The sequence below is a fragment of the Neltuma alba genome, unplaced genomic scaffold (assembly GCF_004799145.2).
Source record: "Neltuma alba isolate B1F8T4 unplaced genomic scaffold, ASM479914v2 tig00002944_pilon, whole genome shotgun sequence".
Taxonomy (NCBI): domain Eukaryota; kingdom Viridiplantae; phylum Streptophyta; class Magnoliopsida; order Fabales; family Fabaceae; genus Neltuma; species Neltuma alba.
The window spans coordinates 360,311-386,681 of NW_021633078.1; the positions used below are offsets into that span (position 1 = coordinate 360,311).

Consider the following 26,371-nt stretch of genomic DNA (forward strand, 5'->3'; position numbering starts at 1 on the left):
TTCATCAAAATAATCAGACATTATTTCAAATGAAACTAATCATAACAACTGTTTGTGTAATATGATATTTGTTATGTCAACTAAGTGCTGCACAACATGCACAATTATTCTTAAAATAACGATCGTGAATGTTTTTTTTTCATAAAATAGTTTAAATATTATCAACATTTCAACTATTCTATTCTTTTACTATTGATTATTATTTATTTTTGTAATTAAGAATTTTTATTTGCTGTTATTCCTAAGTCTTATATCAACATTCATCGTCAATAAATCAAATTTTCTTTTTATTTTTATACTGCCCATTATTTCTTTTCTTTTTTGATCCAATTTCTTAATTACAAGAACATTGAGGATATTGGATATAGATGATGAATGATGAATTGAATATGTTTGATTGTTAATGAATATATATTATGGTTTTAATGGGCTAATTGCACACCATAACTTGTACGCAAATGTATCTTATAATCCAACATGAATTTAAAACTATATTAAGAATTTACCCTTTTAATAAAACTCCTAATTTATAGTTTAATTCCGTTTGTTATCATATATATTAATCTTTGGATTGACATCCCTTACTAGAGAAATTAGTGCGTGTGAAAGATTGAACCTTTTGTCCCTTCATGATTTGGAAAGACGTTAATAATAGATTAGATTGTAATTCTTCATTAAAAATCTCCCATCACCAAATACACATTAATTAGTTAGATGATTTCTTATTTTCTTTTGTTTAGTGATAAATTCACATACAAAAGTGTGGCAGAGTGCTAGAGAGCCAAATTGGACCATCGAATTGGTAAGAGGAGAGATTAAATGATTATTAATTAATGTGAAATGAAATACGAAAGTCACCAATTTAATTAGATAATCTTGTGGGAGCCGTCAGTGTCAAAACTAAAAGTCAGACTCATATCTTATTACTAAAATGTTAATTCCATATGCCCACGCCATTAACTAGATCAAATCAACGCCTTCTGCTCCATAATTTCTGTATTCATTTGTTAATATTTAATAATTGATCGTGCCATTTTGCTCATGACATATTCAGTCGCCACTGGAATCGTTTTACAGATTGATCAATTGAATGATCGAACAACAAAATCAATTGTTATATAAAAAAATTTGAAATAAATTAAGTTCACATGACTTGTAACATAAGTAGAAATTTCTTCCCACGGTGTGATGTGCGGATTAACAAATCTGATTAGATTTAAAATTTTAATAAATTGTATTATTTAAGGTGGCTCAAGATTCACTTTTTATGAGAGTATTTTTTTTATTTATTCAAATAAGATTTAAATTAGAGATGCAGAATATAGGAAAAATAGATGAAAATTTGAAATCAATTATTTATTTCTCCATTTAATTATGATACTCCCTATTTAATTCAATATATTCAAATCCCAATTAAGATATTATTCAAATTCAAAATTAACTATTAATTTCTTTATTTGAGCTTTCAACTAAAATCTCATTTAACTCAATATATTTAAATTCCAATCAAGATATTATTCAAATCTTATTAATTGAATATATTTAGATCCCATACTATCATACACAACCTATTTTTAAAAGAATAGGTATTACAAATTTTTAAGAATATAGTTGATTGATAGTTGATAGTTGATAGTTGATGATTGATAGTTGATGCCTCTTTTTATCAGTACAAAAAGAAGATAGATTAGATAATGTCTACATGTCGGTTTAGGCTTCTCAATTTTTACAAGTTTTCAGTAATTTAATTAGGGTTTGCTTAGTTTTTTGTTTTAAAAACAATTTTTTTGTTTTTAAGAACGAAAAAAACTTGTTTGGAAATTTATTTTTATTTTCCCATCTACTTTTTTTCCGGAAAAAAATGCTTTCATGTTTTTTTTTTTGGTAAACAATGCGTTCATGTTGATGACGGTTCTAGTATTGGGGTTCCTACACACAAAAGCCTTTAACAGAGCAAGGATAATGGGCCTGAGGCCTATTGGGCTTATTTAACATTGTGAGAAAAAATTAGACGAACTTTGAAATGAACCGCACAATATGTTTTTCGGCCACCAACCGCACAATATTTATCACCGGTTCATATTAAAATTAAAATATCCTTAAGACATGATTTAGTCACCCAAGCAACCTAAAATTTGGCATCTCTCCTGCTTCTTACCATTAATCAAGGCCGTATGTTGGTAACAAAATATAAAACAACCGTAAATCTCGTATAAAACAAAATAAAACCATCATCCGTAGAATCCAACGAACCAAAATTAAATAGGAAGATATTATAGACTCGTGACATATTGATAAAGAGACAAGACAAAATGAAAAGATAGAAAGTGAATCCCACACATGTATCTTCACGGTATTGCGTATCATGTTCTTGATGATCACTTTCAAAATTTCGATTGATCAAATCAATTTGGAGATCTAGCACAAATCCCTCAAATCCTCAATTGAACAGTAATTGACAAAATTATCAATTGGGGAGTAAAGTTGTCAAACTCGCGAGTTTAAATAAACTCGTGATAATGATGTAAACTCAGATTATAAATTTGAATCGTGAACTCGTAAAGTTTACTTTTATTAATAAACTGATATTAAAAGTATATAATCAAATAATTAATATATAAAAAAATGAGAACAATTTCATTTAAATATATTTTAAATTTAAATAATTGAAATTATATCTATCAATGTTCATAATTTATTATATTCAACAAAAAAATTTTATAAAAATCATATATAAAGTCACTAAACATAATCAAATTAAAAAATTTAGCACGAGTTTAAGAGCGAGTTGACATGATTTTATAAGCCAAAAAGGCAAAAATGGTAAACTCGATAAATGAACTTGTAAGTTTAATTGAGTTTACAGTTATCACGAGTTTAAGAACGAGTCGACACGATTTTGTTAGCTGAAAACGTAAAAACATTAAATTCGGAGAGTCAACTCACGAGTTTGACAACAGTGCTAGGGTGCTGGGGAGGATTCAATTACAAACCCGACAGAACACACACACATATATATCTATCTGTTTGAGAAATGACCTTATATAATATGCAGTATATATACCATGTATGTATATATGTGTCTCTTTTCCCAAACTTAATTCTAAATCTAAGAAAAAGATTGCCAAGATTCATATTTTCAACGACGGTGAGAAATTTATGCAATTAAGCAAACATTTGGTCAGCGTGACGTTAACAAGTTAATGTATCATGTCGCTCCAATGTAAATTCACCATATTCATGGTATTTTGTCTAAATATGATACAGAGAAGGTTTGACTGAATTCCCTAAAATGAAGGTCCATTACGTTAATTTCTCCGTTTCTTCATACATTTTTGCTTATAAATATACTCTTCTGCAGAGTCGACCGGTATACTCTTCATTTTCAGCGTCTCCTTCAAGAGCAATCCATATATACTCTTTGGTAAAACCTTCAAAGCTCTCTTCTATATATGCTCTCCTTTCATGGTCATGGCTTCTTCTTCTTCCTCTGTTGTCTGAAACAGCCATTTAATTTTCTGTGTTATATTCCAATATATATATATATATATATATATATATATATATAAAACTGCAGGGAATCTGTGAAGCTTGGGGACGACAACATGAGTTTCCTACTTCTGGTCTTTTGCATATTCCTTTTCCCAGGTTTGTTGTCCGTATCTGATTCTCTCTCCATCCGAAACTCCCATATCATTCATACTTCTTCTGTGTTTATAATCGTATTAATTCCAGTTAATTAATTTTAATAAACTACTTATTATTATTTTTTAGTGAAATAAATCACTTAGTTTTAAGAACGCAAAATTTTTCCGACATCTATTATTGAGTGGCCTCACGTGTTTTATTTCCGGCCTCTCGATTTGGATAATATACATGTATTTTGTCTCTGTTTATATTGAAATTTGAAGTTCACTTTCACGTGAAAGAAAGTAGAATATCAAAGGTTCAGTTTTGATCTGCATAGGATAACTATCTTTATATCGACTTTTATTCGACTACTTCACGTGTTCATTTGACTCAGTAAGGTTGAACTTATAACCTCATACATATACTAGTATTCCTTTAAAAATACTTCAATATCAGATTAAAAAAAGGACTACAGGACTTTCGAACGCAGTGTATCTCTGCAGGGAATTATTTCCATGACATTATCGAGCAGAGAAATTCATTGATATCGTTCTCTTTGAGTGGCATTTAATGGAAATTAATGAAAATGTTGGTATTGCTTAATTATTGTTTTCATTTTCAATATTTGTCCCTCTCACCACCATACAATTGTTTCTTCTCAATTAAATACCATTAAATGTGTTATAGTCATGTCGGAAGAGACGCACGGTCTTTTGCTTTTTAATTATTTTTTGGTCCTCAACCAATTCTTTATTTATCTTTTATATATTTGCATAAAATTCTCTGTCTATTTATTATTATTTTTAATGAAAATTGTATGACCGGGTTGTCGTTTTATAATACATAAAACTCCAAAGTAATACCTTTAAAACGATCAAAGATCTCTTCCGCTTATTAACTCTACTATTATATTGTTGATTATCAAAGATTTCTTCCACTTTTTTTTTGTTTTAATTTTTTTTGATTACAACTTGCAGCTCACAAGTTTTCCACTCGATTCTACGAATTGTTGATCCAATTCTTTTTTTTTTGTTATTAGCCAGCGGGGATTAGTTTTGAGGGTACAGTGACTATGATTGATAGTTCAAATTAATTTAAAATACAATCCAAGTCTTTTTAGATCACTTCATGTGCCTTAAAAATATTAATTAAAAGGTAGTTTTGAAATTAAACATGTGAAGAATTTCTAAAGCTTTTCAAATATATGCTTGACATAAAATTCAATACAACCGAAATTAATCACCTGTAAAGTTTATATGGATAGAAGGGAAAAATAAAAAACATATTAAATATTCTAAACATTACTCCTATCAAATAGAACTTTATACCACCTCCTGTTCTTAATATAATATTTCGTTTGATTTTTATTTTGATCCTACCTAAATATAAGACTTAAATTCACTTTATTTATTATATTTATGTATTTTTCTAAAATATTCCTTCAAATAATGGTAGTTCTAGCCAATATACTTGATTAGTAAGAATATTTTAGAAAACATAACATCTATTTATTATAAATAACTAACTTAACTTCTTTTCTTAATCTACTTAAATTAATCAACTAGTTTTTATATTTAGGACGGGAGGTAGTATTTTGGACCAAGTCAATTTACGGGAAAAAAGACTTAGAATTATGGGTGAGAGCACTATTTAACTTGATGACTTTTGCAGCCATTAATATCCCGTTAATAGTGGTATACTCAGCCGAAAGCAATATTTTTATTTTTCTAAATCATGTATCATCTGTTGCTCTAGAAGGTGTGAACAAGTACTTAAGGAAATAAAAACAGAGTTGTGAAAGAACATGGCCTTCCCTTGTTTCGAAAATCAAAGAAAGATGTCTTGCGCGCATGCTGTTGAAAAAATGGCACAAGTGTCTCTCCAAGAGGAATATAAAATTATAGGGAAAATCTTACGAAATCCTTTAAACTTCATTTAAATTATATATAGACTTTCTTGAAGTGTTTGTGTAATATAAACTACTTTTAATGATTTTAGAAAAATTTGGTTGAAAGTTGAAACCTATGCAGACAAAATTCTTTGGGTAATTAATCATTAGAACAATGGCAGATCATAAATAACAGTGCATAGAATGCTTATGCAGGATATAAAGCCCAAGCTCTGTCCTACGATTACTCCTCCAGCATCCAAGTAAGCTCTCTCCTCAACGAAGCAACACTTGTCTTTTCATGTGAATATCGACTCTGAAAATTAAAATGGACTCTTTAATATTTTGAACATTATTAGTGTCTAGAGAACCCCCAAAAGCCTTTGTACGATGGGGGAATCATCAAGAACCCAGAATTCAATAATGGACTTCAAGGCTGGACTCCATTTGGAGATGCTCAACTACAACACACAGAGTCCAGAGGCAACAAATATATCGTGGCTCATAGCAGAAATCACCCATATGATAGTGTTTCTCAGAAGATTTATCTGCAAAAGAATAAACTCTATTCATTGTCTGGTATATTTTCTCTTTTCTTCTTCCCTTTCATTGCTAATTTTCACATCAAAGAAAGATTTAGGTACCTATCTGTGTTTGTTCTTCTCACTTGATTATGATTGAATGCTATGCAGCTTGGATACAAGTGAGTGGGGAAAATGCAGCAGTTTCAGCAGTTATGAAAACAAGAGAAGGATTCAAACATTGCGGTGCTGTCATTGCAGAGCCTAATTGTTGGTCCATGATTAAGGGTGGCCTCCTAGCTGTTGCTTCAGGACCTGCTGACCTCTATTTTGAGGTATTTTCATATTAGGATATCAAATATCCTGTATATTACATGAAGTATAAATAACCAATGATATATTGTATCTTATAGCTTGTGAATAGTAGAGTTTCATATGAATTCTATATTTTATATTGATATTGATGATATCTGAATGGGAAGAAAAGTATATTTTAATTGCTGAAAGTAGCAATTGACGCTAACAAATTCCATCTGTGCAGAGCAATAATACTTCTGTGGAGATATGGGTAGACAGCATTTCCTTACAGCCATTTACACACAGACAATGGAGACTTCATCAGGAAAAAAGCATTGAGAAGGTAACCCTCTTGTTACAGTTTAATTCTCCTCAGCATTTTTGTGCCATGTGTAGAGGGCATTATAAATCCCATTGACATTAGGAACTCAAGAGAAAAAAAAGGAGATTGTGGTTAGTTTTCCCCCCTGAATGTTTATGATTGTGACATGTAATATATAGAAGCAAAATTTGACTAAAACCAGGTTCATTTCTGTCTTTACAGACACGCAAGAAAAAGGTACTAATACAAGCAGTTGATGAAAGAGGCCACCCTTTATCAAATGCAAGCATATTCTTTGAGCAAAAAAAACCAAGCTTTCCATTTGGGAGTGCCATAAACCAGAACATCCTCAACAACAATGCCTATCAAAACTGGTTCACCTCAAGATTCACGGTCACAGTATTTGAGAATGAAATGAAGTGGTACAGCACTGAAGGAAGTCAAGGCAAAGAGGACTACTCTGTTGCTGATGCAATGCTGCAATTTGCCAAGCAAAACAACATCCCCGTTCGCGGTCACAACATATTTTGGGATGATCCTAGTCAGCAGCCAAGCTGGGTTCCCTCACTCTCACCAGATCAGCTTACTTCAGCAGTTCAGAAAAGGCTCAATTCCGTAGTGTCAAGATACAAGGGTCAGCTTGTTGCTTGGGATGTGGTTAATGAGAATCTGCACTTCTCATTCTTTGAAAGCAAACTTGGACAAGATTTTTCACCCAAGATTTATAATGATGCTCACAACATTGATGCACAAACCACTTTGTTCTTGAATGATTTCAACACCATTGAAGATAGTAGAGATGGTTCATCAACCCCGGCAAGGTACCTTGAGAAGCTCAGACAAATCAAAAGCTATCCAGGGAATGATGGATTGACCATTGGGATTGCTCTGGAGTCCCATTTCTCTGGCCCTCCTGATCTTCCTTACATAAGGTCTTCTATTGATACCCTTGCTGCCTCTGGTTCACCAATTTGGATCACAGAATTGGACGTCAAAAGCCAACCTAACCAGGTAAATCTTAAGAAAATCATACAGTTACAGTTAAGTTCGGTATAAAACAGGAATGAGCATGGTGATAAGCATGGAAGAGGGGGGATTTCCTAAAAACAACTATCACCAATTTTTAACACACCAAACGTAAAAGTCTAACTTTCCCTCTCGTTTTCTCATTTTAGAAAGGACTTTTTGGCATATCAAACATATCATTAGTGGTGAAGAACGCCGACATAGGCTAGCTTTTTCATTTTTCTTGATGATTGTTTTGTGCAGGCACAGTACTTAGAGCAGATTCTGAGAGAGGTTCATTCTCACCCAAAGGTTCAGGGCATTATTATGTGGACACCATGGAGTCCTAGTGGGTGTTACCGCATGTGCTTGACTGATAACAATTTCAAGAACCTGCCTACTGGGGATGTTGTGGACAAGTTGCTTCATGAGTGGGGATTTAATACAAAATTGAAAGGAACAACAGACCCAAATGGGTTCTTTAAGGCAAATCTTTTCCATGGTGATTACCAAGTGAAGGTCAGACACCCCATTTTGAGAAACTTCACTTTAACTAAGCATATGCAAATTATGCCAGCAGATGAACCTAAGCACGTGACTCAAGTTTTACAACTTTCCGTTTAATTATTAGGTTCTTTTACATATTGTGGAATATATGACCCTATATATAAAAGTGGTCTTTATTATGACTATATTTTTGGGTTTGCTAGAGGAATGGAAATGGGTCTTATTTGTTTTGTGTTGCAAAGATATGAAAAGGATGCAGAAAGCAAAAGCTACTAAAGCAAATAAGACTTATTGCTCATGAGCACAAACCAAAAATCACAAGAACGATATATCAATGCATACATTGACTTTTAACATGGAAAAGCCTCTGATGCAGGGGGAAAAACCAGGAATCTTAATCCAATCAACACAAGAATTTCAACAGTAAAAATAGTATTGATAGTAATAGGTCCTTCAACTATCTCTCTAATCAAACTAAATATCAGATTAACTCATAATCAATTAATATATCAAACTAAATAGTCTTGTTGTCCTTTAATTTTGTACCCACTTTTTATCTGAAATTTATTCTATACTTTAGCTTGGCCCTTTAATTTGTTTAATCTCTTGTACTTTGAAATTAATACTTTAATTTAATTTTTTTAGTACATATTTTTCTCTTCTTTAATACTTTTAATATAGGGTTAAGGCGCATCCAACAATTCAAAATATTTTGTTAGGTGTGTTGAACACCCTAAAAAATTTTGTGGTATGCCTAGTACCTTGAAGTATTTTTTTTCAGATACATACACTACCCTAAAATATTTTGTGATGTAATTTTGTTCTTAAATATTAATTTTTTAAGAAGCAATTATGCTTTGAAAATATTATTTCATGAACAGTTTTAATTTCATCATTAATTCTTTAAAAGATTTGTTAAATGAATGTATATCAAGCACTATAAAGTATTTTTCAGTATTTTTTAGGGTACTAGATACACCTTAAAAAGTGCTTTAAGGTGCTAGAGGCATCACACAATATGTTGGGATGTTGGATGTACTTGAAAAAATATTTCAGGATACTGGGTGTACCATAAAATACTTTACACAGCACCTGACAAAATAATTTTGTGAGGTGTGTTGGATGCAACTTAACCTTTAATTAATATATTCAACAAAAATATTGTACAAAATTAAATTAAATTAATTATAAATAAGTTTAACAAAATTACCATGACAATGCAAAAATAAAATATATTCTTTCTCTCTAATGTTTCAACTCCCAAATTTCCCATTCACTGTACCTGAGAGAGAATAATACACATTTTGGAAGCATACATATCAAAATCATTGAATGTGTGAGTCACCAATCTCTGACTGACTGTATATAATGTAATTTAATATATTTTAAACAATTTTAATATGAAATTTTCATAATATTAATAATTACAATTAAAACTTAACATACAGTCAAGAGAAATAAAAGTAGATCGGGATAGTATTGAATTTCGAAAAAAAAATTATGTTTGAAGAATTACGTTCAGTATTTAAATCTAGCAATGCACGTACAGATATAATTTCAAAGTATCTGAATATCATATATAATTCTATGAAAATAATATTATTTTGCCTATGTAATTATGTATAATAAATGACCCAAGAAACAGAAGAATAGCCATATGCAATTTGTTTGATAAGAGTAGACACTAATTCTTAAATGTATGCTATAAATGTTTACCAATATTTTAAAAGTTGTGTTTCATACTTTGATTCAATTATAAATCACAACATAAATGGGAATTATATCCTACTATTTATTGTGGCATTAAAAAGTACTCCCGAGTCCTACATATTGAATTGGATGTGGTTTAATATTAAATACATAAAATTTTGATCGCCTTTGTCTCTCTTATTTAATACTCCCATTTAAAATAGGGATATTCTAAAAAAGAGACATATAATTTTTATATAATAATAATAAATAACTAATTTAATCAATATTTAATTTTTATAAATAAATTAATTAATTCTTATATTTAAGATCGATGAGAGTAAACAATAACTATAAATATACAGTGACCAATTAAATTCTTTAAATTTATGTGTAGTTACTACCAATCAATTAATTGGATATTCATTCATGAACATCAATTACTTAAACTTTAAAGCATAGTATAAAATATGCTACACTATTCACCCTCCCATTCCCTTCAGAAACAAGAGACCACATCTGTTGAAGCTTGAAGGCTACAAGTATGAGCATTCTTGTGCTGTTTATCATCCTGCAGTTCTCAGGTTTGGTGTCCGTAAATGTTCGGCTTATGTGACTATTATCAAAATTTAGTCTTTATAGAAAACCGTATATTAGAGCCGAGAAAACTGGCCGAGCCAGTCGGGCCGGTCCGTTTAGGCCCTGAAATTATGAGGGCCAGGTTTGATATTTTTTCCTTTAAATGGGAAATAAGTCCTGGAGGGCCAAGGGCTTAAAAGGGCCAGTCCTGGAGGGCCGCGGGCCAGCCCTTTAAGCCCTTTTATAATTTTTTTTATTTTTTAAATTTTTTATATAATTCTAATGTTATTAATTTTTTACATTGTTAATAATATTTCAAATATTTAGTTATTATTATCATTTTAAAATTAAATTTAGTATTAGACAATAATTTATCCAATTAAATTTTTAAAAAATGGGTTAATTTGGACTTTAATAATGATTTGATTTATATTATATGCTTTGATATTTTTAAACTATATATATATTTGATAATAGAGTATTTTTATACTTATATAACTTGTGATTCTATAATTTGAATTAGAAATTCATGAGTTTCAACAATAATGTTTCTCACATTAAAGTAAAATAATAGCTAGATTGTACAATTTAAAAGTAAAATTCCTATAAAGAAGAAAAACTTGATATTTTTGTTACGAAAGAAAAACATACTTATGAAGAAGAGTAATTAATTATAGTGATGATGAAGTTTCAAAAGATTAATGATAGTGTTTATTTATTGTACAATTGCACTATACATAAAACTTTTGGATGTTGTTATCTTGTTAATGAATGTTTTAGATGTTCTTGGATGTTGATGGATATTTATATATGATGATATTTTATATTTGTGATTTAATTTTATTCATATTTATGTCTTTTTTAATAATTTCATTGGTTTATTTTTATTTTTTATAAAAAATATGACAAATATAAAAAATAGTTTTTTTTCCTTAAACGGGCCAAAAGCCCGCGGGCCGGCCCTGAGTCCTGTAACTTAAGAGCCGGCCTAGCAAATTGAGATATTTTTGAAACTTCAGTCCTGGAGGGCCGGTCCTTTTAAGCCCGCCAGCTCTGAAGGGCCAGGCCGACCCTGATTCCCACCTCTACCGTATATGATTCATTGTTAAAAATAATTGACTCTTCACGTTTGGGAAAATTGATAAGCAGATTTTCTTTTGTTTTCTTTTATCTTCCTTTCGTTTAATAGGTTCTCTTTTATTCCTTCTCAATTTTTAAACTGATAAAACTGCTGCTTTTCATCCTTTCTCATCATTTTTTTATTTTTATTTTTAAAAATTATCTTGATTGTAATCCAGCTGAAATAAAACGTGATTTATATAATAAACTAGGAAAAATGCATCAGCAACTGAAAAATCTAGTGACAATTCAGTTTACTAAAATCTCATTGACATTCTGTAAAATTGCCTGATATGCACCTTGATATATATGTAAATGATTTTTATACTCATCCAGTACTTGAAGTTCTTCTCAAGTCTTCGTTATCAATATACATAATGTCTCCACAGGATTTGAAGCTTTGCCGTATGACTACACAGCCAGCATCGAGGTGAGTTCTTCTTCCAACAGTATTTTAATTATCAAAACAATATTAATAGCGTATTAATAAATAGGAGAGGAAGTGAGAGGTTATGATCCACCTCTTGGTATGAGTCTTGAGAATTGAATCTTCTAAATTATGTATAGTCCACTTGGATTGAAGAAAAATAAAGGAGTAGAATTCACTTTTGCTTAGTGAGTCCCACTGAAGTAGGCTCTACAGAGGATTTGCTCCAAGTCTACGTTTACATGTTCTTATGTTTTCATGCTCTAGTGTCTAGAAAATCCTCAAAAGCCTTTGTACAATGGGGGAATCATAAAAAACCCAGAATTGAATGATGGGCTGGAAGGCTGGACTGCAATTGGAGATGCTAAAATACAACAAAGAGAATCAAGAGGCAACAAATTTATTGTGGCCTATAACAGATATCAGCCAAACGATAGTGTCTCCCAGAAGATTTACATGAGAAAGAATAATCTTTATACATTATCTGGTAAACTTTCTCCCCTCCACACTTGAGGGAATATACCCATCTGGATATGTTATTCTCTTCTTCTTGCTCGGTAATGGATTGGATATTTTGCAGCTTGGATACAAGTGAGTCAGGGAAATGCTGCAGTATCGGCAGTTGTGAAAACAAGGGAAGGACTCAAATGCGGTGGAGCCATTGTTGCAGAGTCTAATTGCTGGTCCATGCTTAAGGGTGGTCTCACAGTTGATACTTCAGGGCCTGCAGAGCTTTACTTTGAGGTACTTTTTAACATATTATTCCGTAATTATGGTAAAAAGGACTATTGATGTGCTAAATCAATGATTTCCAATTTTCCTTGAGACTCAAGAAAAATGCTAAACTTTGCAGAGCAATGACACTTCTGTGGAGATATGGGTTGATAGCATTTCCTTACAGCCTTTCACACAGAAACAATGGAGACTTCATTAAGAGCAAAGCGTCGAGAAGGTAATCCTTTTTTGTTTTAGTTTCATTTTTTTATCTGTATTTTGGACTAAAGGGGCAAATCACTATAAACGCCATTAACTCAGAACATAGCAAGAGATTATAATTCTTGTTTTGAATACTTATGATGATGATGTGTGCGTGCGTAAATGCATATATTAGGGAGATTAAACTAAAACCAGGTTCAAATTTTGGTTTGGTAGAAACACAAGAAAAGGGTATTAATCCAAGCAATTGATGGAAGAGGCAATCCGTGGCAAAATGCAAGCATAATCTTTGAGCAGAAGAGGTCAAATTTTCCATTTGGCTGTGCCATGAACAAGCACATCCTTGATAATACTGCATACCAGAACTGGTTCACTTCAAGGTTCACGGTTACTACGTTTGTAAACGAAATGAAGTGGTACAGTACTGAGAGTGTACAAGGCAAAGAGGACTACTCCATAGCTGATGCAATGTTGAACTTTGCCAATCAGCACAAAATCGCTGTTCGTGGTCACAACGTATTTTGGGATGACCCTAAATACCAACCAAGTTGGGTTCCTTCACTCCCACCAGACCAGCTTAACTCAGCAGTTCAGAAAAGGCTCAACTCGGTTGTGTCGCGATACAAGGGTCAACTCGTTGGTTGGGATGTTGTTAATGAAAATCTGCACTTTTCATTTCTAGAAAGCAAACTTGGGAAAGATGCTTCAGCCAAGATTTACCATGATGCTCACAATATTGATGGAAAGACCACGTTGTTTCTGAATGAATTCAACACCATGGAGGATAGTAGAGATGGTGTATCCATCCCAGCAAAGTACTTAGAGAAGCTCAGAGAGATTAAAGGATACGCTGGTTACACAGGATGGCCAATTGGAATTGGGCTAGAGGCCCATTTCAGTGTTCCTCCTAATCCTCCTTACATGAGGTCATCTATTGATACTCTTGCTGCTAGTGGCTCTTCACTTTGGCTTACAGAAGTGGATGTCAAAAACATGCCAAATCAGGTAAGTCTCAATAAGATCTAACCCAGGTCTTTTTCAGAGCGACCCTTTATATATATTCGCTTTGAACAAAATTTAAGACAAGTCTGTATAATTTGGTTTGTGTAGGCAGAGTACCTGGAACAAGTTCTGAGAGAGGCACACTCGCACCCACATATTCAGGGCATTGTTCTGTGGACACCATGGAAAGAGTGTGAAGCTATGTGTTTGATTGATGAAAATTTCAAGAACTTGCACTGTGGAGATGTTGTGGACAAGCTTCTTCAAGAGTGGAGATTCACACAATCACTGGAAGCCACAACTGACTCCAATGGATTTCTTGAAGCCACACTTTTCATGGTGATTACCAAGTCAAGATCACTCACCCTCTCAGCAACAGCCTCACTTCACTTCACAACTTGCAGGTCATGCCAATGGATGAACCAAACAAAGCTGCACAAATTATACAACTTTCTATTTGAGCTTTTTCTTCTGCATATCTACTGGACTCGGAACTGTGTGTTTATTTAAGAAAATAATCACTACTCCATAATATAATGATTGTTTTGCGTCTATTTTTATTCCAATACATAGCATATTAGGGAAGAGTACTTGATTAAGTTCTGAATTAATACTTTAGGAAAATGAAAAAATTATTAGTGAATCTTATTGGGACTTCCATGAATGAATTGAATGCCTGTAGACTTCTAATACTCATTGATATGTCTGAGTCCTCATCCATGATGCTCTATTAACCGGAAGAACCAAGGAATCATTACATTGATCTGATTCTGTAGTTGCAATTCTTTAGTTTTTAATTCAGTTTCTCTATGCAATTAGTCACTTACGGCCTAGTCAATAATTTTCTTGTTGACCTTGAACCAATTGTTAATAACCTAATATAGATTATGCGGGAAAGGCCGGAGGCGTATTAAGCATCATGATATTGTTCATTTATTGGCCATCCATATTGTCATTCATAAGACTTTTATGAACAAAGACAAATTTAGAAGACAGTGCCATTAAGATGGAAACAATTTTCGCAGCAGACAGGGAATATACATTATTAGAAAGGCCAACTATTTTAGGTAATTTGACAGTTATATTCAAATTACTTCCAAAATTATTAGGTATCGTTTCATATTTTTTTAAACCCCAGGTCAACTGGGTTATATATTTTATGATTATTTCCCTCATAAATGAACTGTATAAAATTTAAAAATAAATTTCGAGAATCAAGACTTGCAACTCTTCCCTATGTTCGATTCCCTATCCTACTGCTAAACATAATAGCCAAAAGACTAAACAAATGAATTTAAAATCCAATATCCAGTCATCATGTAGAGATCATTTGATTGGAAGGATTCTCTCCAACGTGGGCAGAATCAACCTTGTTATGCCGCATACAAGAGAAAAAATATGAAGTCAGGTCTGAACTCTGAATCCTCTTTTGTTCTCATTTGCTAACTTCTCCAGTTTTGACCATACTTTTTCACGGGCATATTCCGTCCACACTGTAAGGATAGTTCAACCTCATTATCCCTCTGACAAATGTCATGGTCTGAAAAACCCGTTGTATTTGTCTTCACTGATTGTCCACTTCTGAACTTCGTCCCCCACTTTCCTTGTTCCTAGGAATATAAACACACGAAACATTTTCACACACCCAAATTCAGAATCATCTTTGAGACATAGTTCTATTCCTTCTTCCCTACTTGATCAAAATAGCCAGCCTACAAAATGATTGAATCAAATCCACCCCTCCAGCAATATTATGGCAGGCTTTTACAAGAATCAGCTGGTAAAGGCCACCAGAATAGAAGCTGCTTCTATGATCCTACTCATTATCCTGTAATAGCGGAATGTGAGCTGCCATTGATAGACCTTGATGGTCTTAAGAGGTGTGATAGAAGAGAGAGGCTTGCATGCTCTGCAGCAATATGTAAGGCAGCATCAGAATGGGGATTCTTCCAAGTTATCAACCATGGAATAGACACTGAGCTGTTGAGAAAGATGAGGAGAGAGCAAGTGAAGCTGTTTGATATGCCTTTTGAGAAGAAGGAAACGTGTGGCCTTCTGAATAACTCATACAGGTGGGGCACACCAACAGCTACTCGTCCAAATCAATTCTCATGGTCAGAAGCTTTCCATATTCCTCTCACTAAGATTTCAGAGCCAGCTTGCTGGGGTGAATTCAAATCTTTAAGGTATCAAGATTCTATGCCTTTTATCTATTTTAGTTGAAATCCGTCACTCCCCGTAAAAGAAGCATCAATACTTCAAAGTTTGATGCTTTATGTTTTTCTTCAGGCTCTATATTCTTTTTCAAGTTAAGGAAGAAAACAAATATAAGAGAAAACTTAGATGGTCTGGTAAACAAACAAGAGCTTTTTGGTTGTCTTATTAATATCGACGCCACAACCAAAGTCTTTTATTTTTCTGTGGCTGAGAAGCATTTGGAGCTTTGTCATGAAAGCCAAGACCCAAGATTGAAAGCTTAAAGCCATCAGGGTTTGTTTTCTTACTGCTCTTAAACGTTCATTGATCCTTTTGGTCCAACTCTTTTTAATCATAAAAAATTTCATACGAAGGATGAAAAACAACACATGAATAAACTAAAAGCACTTGCAAACAAAAACGAGCTTTTTCGGCTATTATTGATGCCGACCCCACAACGAAATCTTTTATTTTACTTTGAGCGCGAAGTATTTGGAGCTTTGTTATGCAAGTCAAAATTATAAGCTTAGAGCCTTGATGCTTTATTTGCCTGCTGCTTTTAAAAAGTGTTTTTTAGAAAGAGAATATTCTTGGCCCAACTACCTTTTATTCTTGAGAAATTTTTTATCATGGAAGAAGATCAAAACTAGATGAATAATAAATTACAAACAACGATAAATTAAATGCGCATGTAGACAAACAAGCGCTTTTTTGGTTGTTCTTGATGTTGACATCCCAACAAAATCATTCATTTTTCTGTGAATAAGTACTCGGATCTCTGAATACAATTTAATTCGGTTTGCAACTTTGGCTACAGTGAAGTGATAAATGAATTTGCAGCAGCAATGTTAAGACTATCAAGGCTATTAGCAGGAATTCTGGCGGAGAATTTGGGGAATCCAAAGGACGCAATTGAAGAAATTTGTGATGAAAGCACATGTTTTCTGAGACTAAATCACTACCCAAAATCTGAAGAAGAAACTTTTGGATTAGTTCCTCACACGGATAGTGATTTCCTAACAATCCTCTATCAAGATCATGTGGGTGGACTCCAACTTATGAAGGACTCCAAATGGGTGGCCGTCAAACCAAATCCAGATGCTCTCATCGTTAACATTGGAGACCTTTTCCAGGTAAAAATTGAGATGTTCCTTCACAGAACTGCTATAGAGAACTAGCATGCTAATACACAACTCGACCAGTTGAAAGACACCTCATTAAGAATGTGTCATCCAGCTCCCTCAATTCAAGAACAAAACACAAGTGCATTTTCATTTTTAGAGCTGTTAAGTTTTTTCAGCAATAGCAAGACAGAGTAAATGTTTTTAGCAGTTCAGCAGCATTAGATTGATTTTTACATAAATATACTTTCCACCACTAATCCTTATGGGTAGATTTACGGCTTTTTAAAGTACATAAACAAGACTGGAAAAAAGAACCCCAGTCACTCCAATTGTTTTGATGATTGTTATACAATTTTTCCTATAACCCAATGAAAAAGCAAAAAATGTTTACAGCTTCATATTGTATGTTTAGTTTTTAAGTTGTTCTACGCGATAGTTAAGTTACGATAATTAACTAAAAATGATTCATCTAAAGCATGAGGCACAGAAATTATCAACTAGTACCACTAAAACAAAAGTCCATAATAAGCAGCGGGAATCAGAACGACCATGATACATCAATTATTAAGAGATTAATTCACTAACAAATTCTTTTCTTGGCAAAACCCAAATACAGGCATGGAGCAACGATGAATATAAGAGTGTGGAGCACAAGGTCATGGCAAATAACAAAATGGAGAGATACTCCACAGCATACTTTCTATGCCCATGTTACAATACTTTGATAGGGAGCCGCACAGAGTCGTCAATATATAGGAAATTCACTTTTGGAGAATACCGAAACCAAATTCAGGATGATGTCAAAAGATTTGGACACAAAATTGGACTATCAAGATTTCTTCAAGATACCAATCCATTGATAATGAAAAGTGATTGAATGGCACAATACTAGTTTAGTGGGATTAATACTAAAATCCCTTGGTACAAATGGACAAAGAGGTGGTTCCAATACTTTCCCCCCACCCCCCCTAAATTTCCTTCATTTTTATATATCTTCAGAGGGGTCTAAGATACAAAATATACAAGTGAAAGGAGTCTTGTAATCAAGTAATGCATCATAAAGTACAACAAAATAAAAAGCCATTTCTTTGTTCATTATACGTTTTACCCTTTTCCTTTCAGGTTTTACTGTCATCATGCACACAACTGATTACTGAAGTAGTTTAGATGTGAACTACTTCAACGAAAAACCCAAATATTCAATATACAGAAGCTAACACAAAGAAGCTCATATGCATGACACACAACACAAGCCACTTAGAAGATAATGAGAAAACTCAGTTTCAAGTTATTAATAAAATATAAAACAGAAAATGCAAAAATTTGATGCTTAGATACGCTAATAACCCCAATTTGTTCTAAATCGTAACTTATTTAACTAAAAACCCATTTGAAATAACTTATAAATAGCTTTTTAATCGTGATTTATGAAATATGAGATAAATATATGAAAAAAGTTTTGTCTCAACTTACATAAAACATGCTTATAAATGATTTCAATCATAATGACAAATAGGACCTAATTCTAACCCAATTAATTAAGTAGTAGGACAGCTTAACTAATCACCAATTGCTAATTCCCAATCACTGAAAGACATAGAGACGAGGGGAAGAAACCCCTTGAGTGAAATATAGTTAGCATCAAAATGAAACTCTGTTTTTATAGCAAATGTTACAAGTCTTTAAAGACTGATATTTACAACATAATATCATTTACATTCCAAAAAGAACAATTCCAAAATTGCGTATACATCCATAATTATTCCTTTATATCTTATTATACACTGTCAATAAAAAAATACAAAAAAAAAAAAAAACCCTCAAATGCAAAGGTTCATAACCTTGGTTATATGTTTGCTTGCCCTCTTAACATTGTATAATCAGAACCAAAGGCGGGCTTTTCCATTGCAACATATTTTACTAACCATTCCCGTTAGACGCCAAATGCACATGCTTTGTCAGATTGAAAAGGTGCTGAATCCTTCTGATTGAACTTCAATTTCACTGTATAAGAATTTGATCCATAGATTTCATATTGACAAACTTTGACTAGGACGAGACAACGATTGAAGAATTATATACATTCGCACTTACCTAAGAAACAAAAAAACTTAAATTTGTGCTTTGGCATGAAATATGTGATTCTTCTGCTTTCAATGGATCCACATACCTTAGTCAAGAAACAGTCCTACTTTGTCTTTCAAACTACATTTTCTCTTCGTCAAGGGAACTTTATCTTTACCAGAAAATTCGTCTTGTCTTTTTCCAGGGGACTCCTGGGTGAACTCCACACTTTCGACAATAGACTTGTTCTTCTCCTCCTCAAGGGGTTTCAGCAAAGGACCCAACAAAAGCTCCAGCATCTCTTGAGCAGGATCACCAGTTTGAGAGGTTCTAGTAGGAACCAATTCACCGGTTTTATTTGAAGTGGAACTGTATAGACCCTCCCTTTCGGGAGAAGACCACCTTTTTCTCTCACAATGGGAACCAAGAGAATTTCCATATTCACCTGTCGTTGGAAATTGCTGTACTGATTCAGACTGGCTATTTGATGCTTCTTTTTGTTTCTTCTTCTCATAATCTTTGACATACTGCAGGTAGAAACAAGAAATTTACATCAGCAAACAAGAACATGACTTAATTCTTCCGTAGCTGGGAAACTAGGAATAAATATTGAACCTCAACCCCTTTTAGATTTGCATTATGGCACTGTATTCTTTATGCAGTCAAGTATATGATGAGAAGTAATAAACATATTTACATTCACATTACTCGTAAGAAACCATGTGTTATGATTTTCCTTCGAGAAACATTCCAAGAATTTAAATTACCTCCTCCGCAATGGTCATCAGGTCCTCAATCGTTAGCTCTGTGTCATAATCAGTAAAACCTTGAACAGAATTTGCATCAGTATCACCACAACTAGGGTCTTTGACAGTTTGGCTTTTATTTGAAGAACTCTTCAGAGATTTGACCTTAGAACTCTCCTTTTTCTTCTTGTTCTTTTGTGTAGCATTACCATCACTGTTTGCATCCTGTTCACTCAACTTTCTTCTTCTCTTAACTCCGCGTTCTGCAAGAGAGTACGACTTCCTCTTTGAAGTTTCCCTCTTATGACCCACTCCTGCTTTCTTCAGTGCAATTTCAGCATCTTCCATCAAGTCAGGAGCTTCAGCTATAGCTGATTTCCCTGGAGTGCAATTCTTTTCAGCACTGACAGAATTGTGCACAGGGATGGTAGCGGCCGCAACCTTCGGCAGCATCCATGGTGGTAAATACCGTTTGCTTGCATTCGCAGAAGCAACTCTGACAATTTCTTTCTCCGAATCATGATTATCGCACATCCCCACTGATAAGGATCTGAGGCATTTTTAAGTTACTGTATTAGATAGGATCAGCAACTCCCAAAGCTGAGTCAATTTTCTAAAGGACAGTCATAGATTTTTACTCAGATCACAGTTTAAGCGGGATGCTAAATTAAACAACAAAGGGCTACGTCAAAAACATCAACAGTATCTGGGATCAATATTCTCCACCCCCTTGCAAATGAGAAAATAAAAATGCAAGATTATGAAGTTTCTCATCCACATACTATCTTACATTAAACTTTAAAGAGAAAACATGGTTGAAACATCAGCAGGTCAGCTTGTATCAGCAATTTTTTTTTTTCCTTTTCTTCAATTGAAAAACAGATTACGGAGAGAATCCATCTACTTAACTTAAAATATATGATAAGGAATCAGAGCTATAACTATATTACAAGAACAAGTGGTGTTTCCATTAAGGCAAACATGCCAGCACTGAGATCTTGCAAAGTTGCAAGAACATAATGTCTTTACAATATTTTTATTGGAAAACAAACGGATTACAGAGACAATCTATGCACTTGATCTGACAGTACATGATACAAAATCACAGCTAAAAATATATTACAAGAACAAGTCATATTGCCATCAAGGTAAGTAAACATGCCAGAAATGACATTTTGCAAGGACTGGCCAAAGATCCTGAAAGACAATAAATAGCTGTCCCCAAGATCTTCAAAACACGTACAAGTTTACAATCGACGACAATTATTTTTCAACCTTTCGTCTAAATTGACTTGGGAACGAAGCCAATGCCCCTCACTTTAAACTACCCATCTGTAGTGCTAAAAATTTGAATGGCTAATCATTCAGGATCTAAGGAACTTCGATCTCACTTCAGTATTACATATTGGGTTCTGTTACACTTCTGTAACAAGAAGTATAGAGAGAGAGAGAGAGAGGGAAAGATAGAGGAAGATTGAACAAGAACAGAGGGAATAGAGAAACCAAGAGGAAAAGAGAGAAACAGAGTGACAAGAGAGACTGAAGAATACTGCACTTCAATCCATGAGAAAACACAGACACACGATTATCCTGGAAATACAGCCTTCTATAGGCAGAAAACAATAACAACTAACAGAAATTTAAATGTAACTAACAACTAATCCTACTAACGGCTAACAGCTACTAAACCATAGACTATGACCTAACTACCCTTGCTTAAAAAACACCAATTACAATTATATAACAGGTTCTTTAAGCATATATATTCTTGACTTGACCTACTAATTAACATGACGCGTGTTCAAGACAAGAACGTATCACAGGTGTTGTCAAATCCATTCCAAGCGTAGATCCAACTTTCATCCCACCACTTGCCCCTCCATCCATATGCAACTTGCCATACATCCTTTTTAAACAATCTCCAAATGGAAGTAAAATTATCTGAGGCAAATATGCAGGTAGATTCCTCCAATTCATTCCATGTGTTACGGTCACTACCAGATCCTGCCATGTTGATCAATAATCTAGAACCCTACAATCAACTTCACCGTCATTTTTGTTTAAAAAAGCCGGTTCTAGACCTTTATCCTGTAATCTTGCTTAGTTCAACATTACTTCACCCTTTTAGTTCCTTTGCTTTCCACTTATTGGTGGGATTTCATTTGATCACTCATCATTTTTAGCACCCACCACTAATACTTCCCTTCTGGCAGATTGCCCATGACAATTATGACAGTCCAAGATCTTCTTACCAATAGTCTCCACAAGTACATCTCCCTCCAATGATTCGGTGAAAACGATTTTTATCCCTTAAAGACACTTCTCTTCCATAAACCTTTGAGATCAATTTAGCAAAATTGTGGCAATCAACACAAATCCGGAGGTTTTTTATAATGCGGATTGGCACTCCTTTTGGGGTGGCAATTAAGCCAAAAGTCAGAGCCAATTTTTCACTGTGGCCTTGAAGTATCTTCTCCTTCTGCTCATCATCCACATCATACAGCACACAACTTAAATCAGGAACATAACCAACTTCTTTGAACTTGATTGATAACTCCTTCACCTTTGCAAATATCTCCTCTCTTCTAGGATGGCAACGATCACTCGCATGGAAAGTGTGGAGTATTTGATCAAGCTCAATCCAGCTTTTTCCAGGCTCCTTTATTACAGCCTTCTTCAACATCAGATCTCTCAGTGATTTTACATCTTCCCATCTTCCTACTGAAGCATATAAATTAGAAAGAATAACATAATTCCCAGCATTTCCAGGTTCAACTTCTAGAAGTCGATGGCCCACAAATTCACCTATGTCAACATTTGAATGAACCCTACAGGCACCTAAAAGGGAACCCCATATAGCTGGTGTTGGCTCAAAAGGCATTTCATTGATAAATTTAAAAGCCTCTTCCACTTGACCAGATCGACCAAGCAAGTCAACAACACAACCATAATGCTCAATCTCTGGTTCAACTCCAAGTTTACCATTGGCCATATCATTGAAGATATCCAGCCCCCTATCTTCCAGTCCTCCATGGCTGCAACCAGATAACACAGCCAAAATTGTGACACTATCAGGGTTGACTTTATTTTCTTCCCTCATTAAAGTGAAAAGATCAAGCACTTCTCTGCCCATTCCATGTTTACTATACCCCACTAGCATTGCATTCCAGGATATAACAGTTCTCACTGGCATGGTATCGAAGATCCTCCTTGAATAAATGAGGTTTCCACATTTTGAGTACATGTCAATCAAAGAGTTTTGAAGGACAACAGATGAGGGGATTTCACAGCGAAGAACATGATTATGAACTTGTTTGCCATGATCTAGAGCAGCAAGCCCAGAAAGTGCAGTTAAAACACTAGCATAAGTAACATAATTTGATTGCATTCCTTCCTTTTGAAGCTGGCGAAATAGCCCCAATGCCTCTTCATCATCAAAACCCAGTTGAGCATAACCAGAGATTATAGCAGTACAAGAAACTACATCCCTTTCTGGCATGCATTTGAACACATCATGAGCTTCATGAATTTTTCCAACTTTGGCATACATGTCGAGAAGTGAGCTTCCAACAAAGATATGAGATTCATAATCTGATTTAATGATAAGTGAGTGGATTTGTCTTCCGAAGACAAATCCAGGAGAACCTGTGCATGAAGTAAGTACAGTCGCAAAAGTGAATTCATTAGGTTTTGTTCCTGCCAAAGGGAATGCGTGATTACCATCAGTATAGGGAAAATATTGGGATAGCAATTTTTTTTGGTCTTTTGATGGGGGATAAAAAATTGAGCCATGAATGAGAGGCTTTTTCCCCTGGTTAATGTAAGCTTGTGATATCTAACCACCAAAAAAATCTTATTTTCATTTCATTGACACAATGACTTCTCCATAAATTTCTAACAAACTAATAATAAAATCTCAGCTAGACATTTTGCACATCCATGTGATGGAAGAAGCTATTTAACCCACTTGCAAACTATAGTTCATCATACAATCATCTGGTTCGTCGTGGATACAAAAGAATTTCTCCAAACTTTACACCAAAAGGGGGGAAAAGATAGCATGATGAACATATGGGGATTATTCCGCAATCCGTTCTAAGATAATTTTATCAACACACACAGTAACTAACAAGTGAACACCAAGCATACCTGATCTTAACATGTGTAGAAAGAGGGTAAGAGCCTCAGAAGCATAACCCTTTTGAGAATAAGCAGAGATCATCGCTGTCCATGACACCACATTTCTTTCAGGCATTTCATTGAGCACTCGCCGTGCATCATCCAATGAGTCACACTTAGTATAGAAAACGATCAACCTTGTTCTAAGGTATACAGATGGCAAATAATCAGTTTTGATCATGTGGGCATGCACTCTCTGCCCTTCTCTAGTGGCCCTTTGGTTCACACACTCATTCAAGATGGAATTGTAACCTTTGAACTTGATTTGGGGGCCCATAAGGGCCATTTGTAGCAAAGCTTCTTGAAGATGAACATTACACATAGAAGCTATAAAAGCCCGTGAATTTGAAGGGTACGTCACGAATCCTAGTTGAGTGATCAACGTTTCCTGAATGTAAGAAGTTATATATCTTGTTCGAAGCATTGGAACTTGTTAGTTAGTGCATAATTTTGTTTGGCACGATAAAGCCTTAATCGTTTGCTACATCATATGCATTTTCCCCCCTCTGACGCCCAGCCACTAAATCATGGATTTTAAACTCGTTGATCCTCAGGCCAAAAGAAAAAACTCGTTGGTCTTGAAAACCATAATGCAAAACGAAAAATAAATAAATAAGCAAACAGTCTCATATAAGTACTATATTTTACAATGCACATGTTTTAACATTTGTATCATTATTTTTTACCACTACAATATTTCAAAATGACTCAAAAACTTACAGAAAATTCTTTTTTTTTTTTTTTTTTTGGGTTGTAATGAATATCTTCATCAAAGTTTTGACATACTTGATCTAAAATTCAAGAATGCAAAAAAGAAAAAAAGAAGAAGAAAATCCCATTAGAATACAACATAACAATAAAACAATCTACATACAATGACATATACATTTATATTGTTTGATTCAGTACTTAGTAGTCAACGAGGAAGAATACCATCATTGATTGGGGGAAAAAAGAAGAAGTTATAATTATCAAAAAGGAGAACGCAAGTTGTGAATGAATAAAATGATACTACATTCTTGAATCCTGATATTTTTATATATACTGTGAATGAAAAATATGTCATGTCAAAACATTTAACTATATATGTATTGATTAAAAACATCTAGTTGCGTGTGCGTGTGTGTGTATTTTGCCAGCACAATTCAATGCATAAATACGTGTTAAGTTACTGTTTATATATATATATATATATATATATATATAATAAATGCATAAAAAAGAAGTAACAGACTACCAAGCAACTAACTAGAAAAAGGAAAAAAGAAGACTGAACATAAGCAAGGAATACAAATAAAAGGAATCAGCATAACTGTACGAAGAATTAGAATAATTTCCATTACTTCCCTCTCAATCAAAAAAGCTCGAACCAAGTAGGCAACAAGCCGTATCAAGCAATCTAAAATAGCACAAGTCACCCAAGTGCCACTGGGGCACCACAAAAAAACCGTAATTTTCCCAAAATTGAGTAGAGTACAGCAGATGCCGGCCAGGGAATTAATTAAAAAGAATCCCAATAAAAAAATGGAATGCATGTTCATTCATATAAAATAGGTTTGTCCAGCCCAAATCTCATAGAAATGATTCATACGAAAGGGAATCGCTGAGATATGAAAATCTGAAGCGTCATATCGAAGACAAAAAGACAAAGCGCACAACTAGAAAGACTCGAACGCTACCTGTTGAGTCGCCGACGACAACAAGAATGGAGAACAAGAACGCCGGAGAGGTTGAACGGCGACTGTGAGAGTAGAGAAGGGTGACTGTGCGTGACAGGAGCTGTTGACGACGCGAGAGAGAGGGATCACCATGGGTCGGGCTTCCCTGCCGTTATCATCCTGTGCCCTCCGCTACGTTTATACGGCACCGTTTGCAATGTTGAGGGGGAAAATGTTTTCGTGGTGGATGGGTCAACAAACAGCCAAACAGGGATGAACGGGCATTTCCTCCTCTCAATCAACGTCAACCAAATCTCCCTTCGTTTTATTTTCTTGCTCCCTTTTCACTGCAAACAGGCCAGCCTCGAGAGACCAGGCTTCAAAACCAAATGTCTGGCCTATTTAAACCGGCAGGACTTCAAATAGGTCTTAAGTTTGGTCTATTCATTAAAAAGGTTTAGAACTTTCCACGTCCTAATCCG

At 34.1% G+C, this 26,371-nt stretch overlaps 4 protein-coding genes and 1 pseudogene across 9 annotated transcripts; 3 read left to right on the top strand and 2 right to left on the bottom strand.

Annotated features, from left to right (window-relative positions):
- The first annotated feature begins 5,263 nt into the window (after positions 1 to 5,263).
- On the top strand, positions 5,264 to 8,287 carry LOC114739859 (endo-1,4-beta-xylanase 5-like). Its single transcript, XM_028927960.1, has 7 exons — positions 5,264 to 5,267; positions 5,735 to 5,781; positions 5,878 to 6,097; positions 6,211 to 6,374; positions 6,581 to 6,679; positions 6,881 to 7,669; positions 7,928 to 8,287. The coding sequence occupies exons 1-7, from the start codon at positions 5,264 to 5,266 to the stop codon at positions 8,285 to 8,287; spliced, it is 1,683 nt and encodes a 560-aa protein (XP_028783793.1).
- A 2,116-nt stretch (positions 8,288 to 10,403) lies between these two features.
- Positions 10,404 to 14,383, top strand: LOC114739860 (endo-1,4-beta-xylanase 5-like; annotated as a pseudogene).
- Positions 14,384 to 15,641: 1,258 nt separating this feature from the next.
- On the top strand, positions 15,642 to 18,119 carry LOC114739861 (gibberellin 2-beta-dioxygenase 8-like). The gene is made up of 3 exons (XM_028927961.1): positions 15,642 to 16,108; positions 16,936 to 17,251; positions 17,859 to 18,119. Exons 1-3 carry the CDS (start codon positions 15,642 to 15,644, stop codon positions 18,117 to 18,119), a joined length of 1,044 nt encoding a protein of 347 aa, XP_028783794.1.
- Positions 18,120 to 19,223: 1,104 nt separating this feature from the next.
- On the bottom strand, positions 19,224 to 21,886 carry LOC114739848 (uncharacterized). Of its 2 annotated transcripts, none has more exons than XM_028927947.1 (3): positions 21,831 to 21,886; positions 20,074 to 20,602; positions 19,224 to 19,833 (listed from the first exon to the last, which is right to left on the bottom strand). In XM_028927947.1, exons 1-3 carry the CDS (start codon positions 21,842 to 21,844, stop codon positions 19,414 to 19,416), a joined length of 963 nt encoding a protein of 320 aa, XP_028783780.1. In that variant the 5' UTR covers positions 21,845 to 21,886; the 3' UTR covers positions 19,224 to 19,413. The 2 variants fall into 2 exon arrangements, with proteins under 2 accessions (XP_028783780.1, XP_028783781.1); XM_028927948.1 differs by having other exon boundaries at positions 21,835 to 21,881.
- Positions 21,887 to 22,220: 334 nt separating this feature from the next.
- Positions 22,221 to 26,197, bottom strand: LOC114739847 (putative pentatricopeptide repeat-containing protein At3g13770, mitochondrial). 5 transcript variants are annotated; one of them, XM_028927942.1, is made up of 3 exons: positions 25,911 to 26,197; positions 24,202 to 24,619; positions 22,221 to 23,697 (listed from the first exon to the last, which is right to left on the bottom strand). In XM_028927942.1, exons 1-3 carry the CDS (start codon positions 26,040 to 26,042, stop codon positions 22,301 to 22,303), a joined length of 1,947 nt encoding a protein of 648 aa, XP_028783775.1. In that variant the 5' UTR covers positions 26,043 to 26,197; the 3' UTR covers positions 22,221 to 22,300. The 5 variants fall into 5 exon arrangements, with proteins under 5 accessions (XP_028783775.1, XP_028783774.1, XP_028783778.1 ...); XM_028927941.1 differs by having other exon boundaries at positions 22,221 to 23,748; XM_028927945.1 differs by having other exon boundaries at positions 22,221 to 23,748; positions 24,202 to 24,641; positions 25,911 to 25,967.
- Between the last annotated feature and the right edge of the window lie 174 nt (positions 26,198 to 26,371).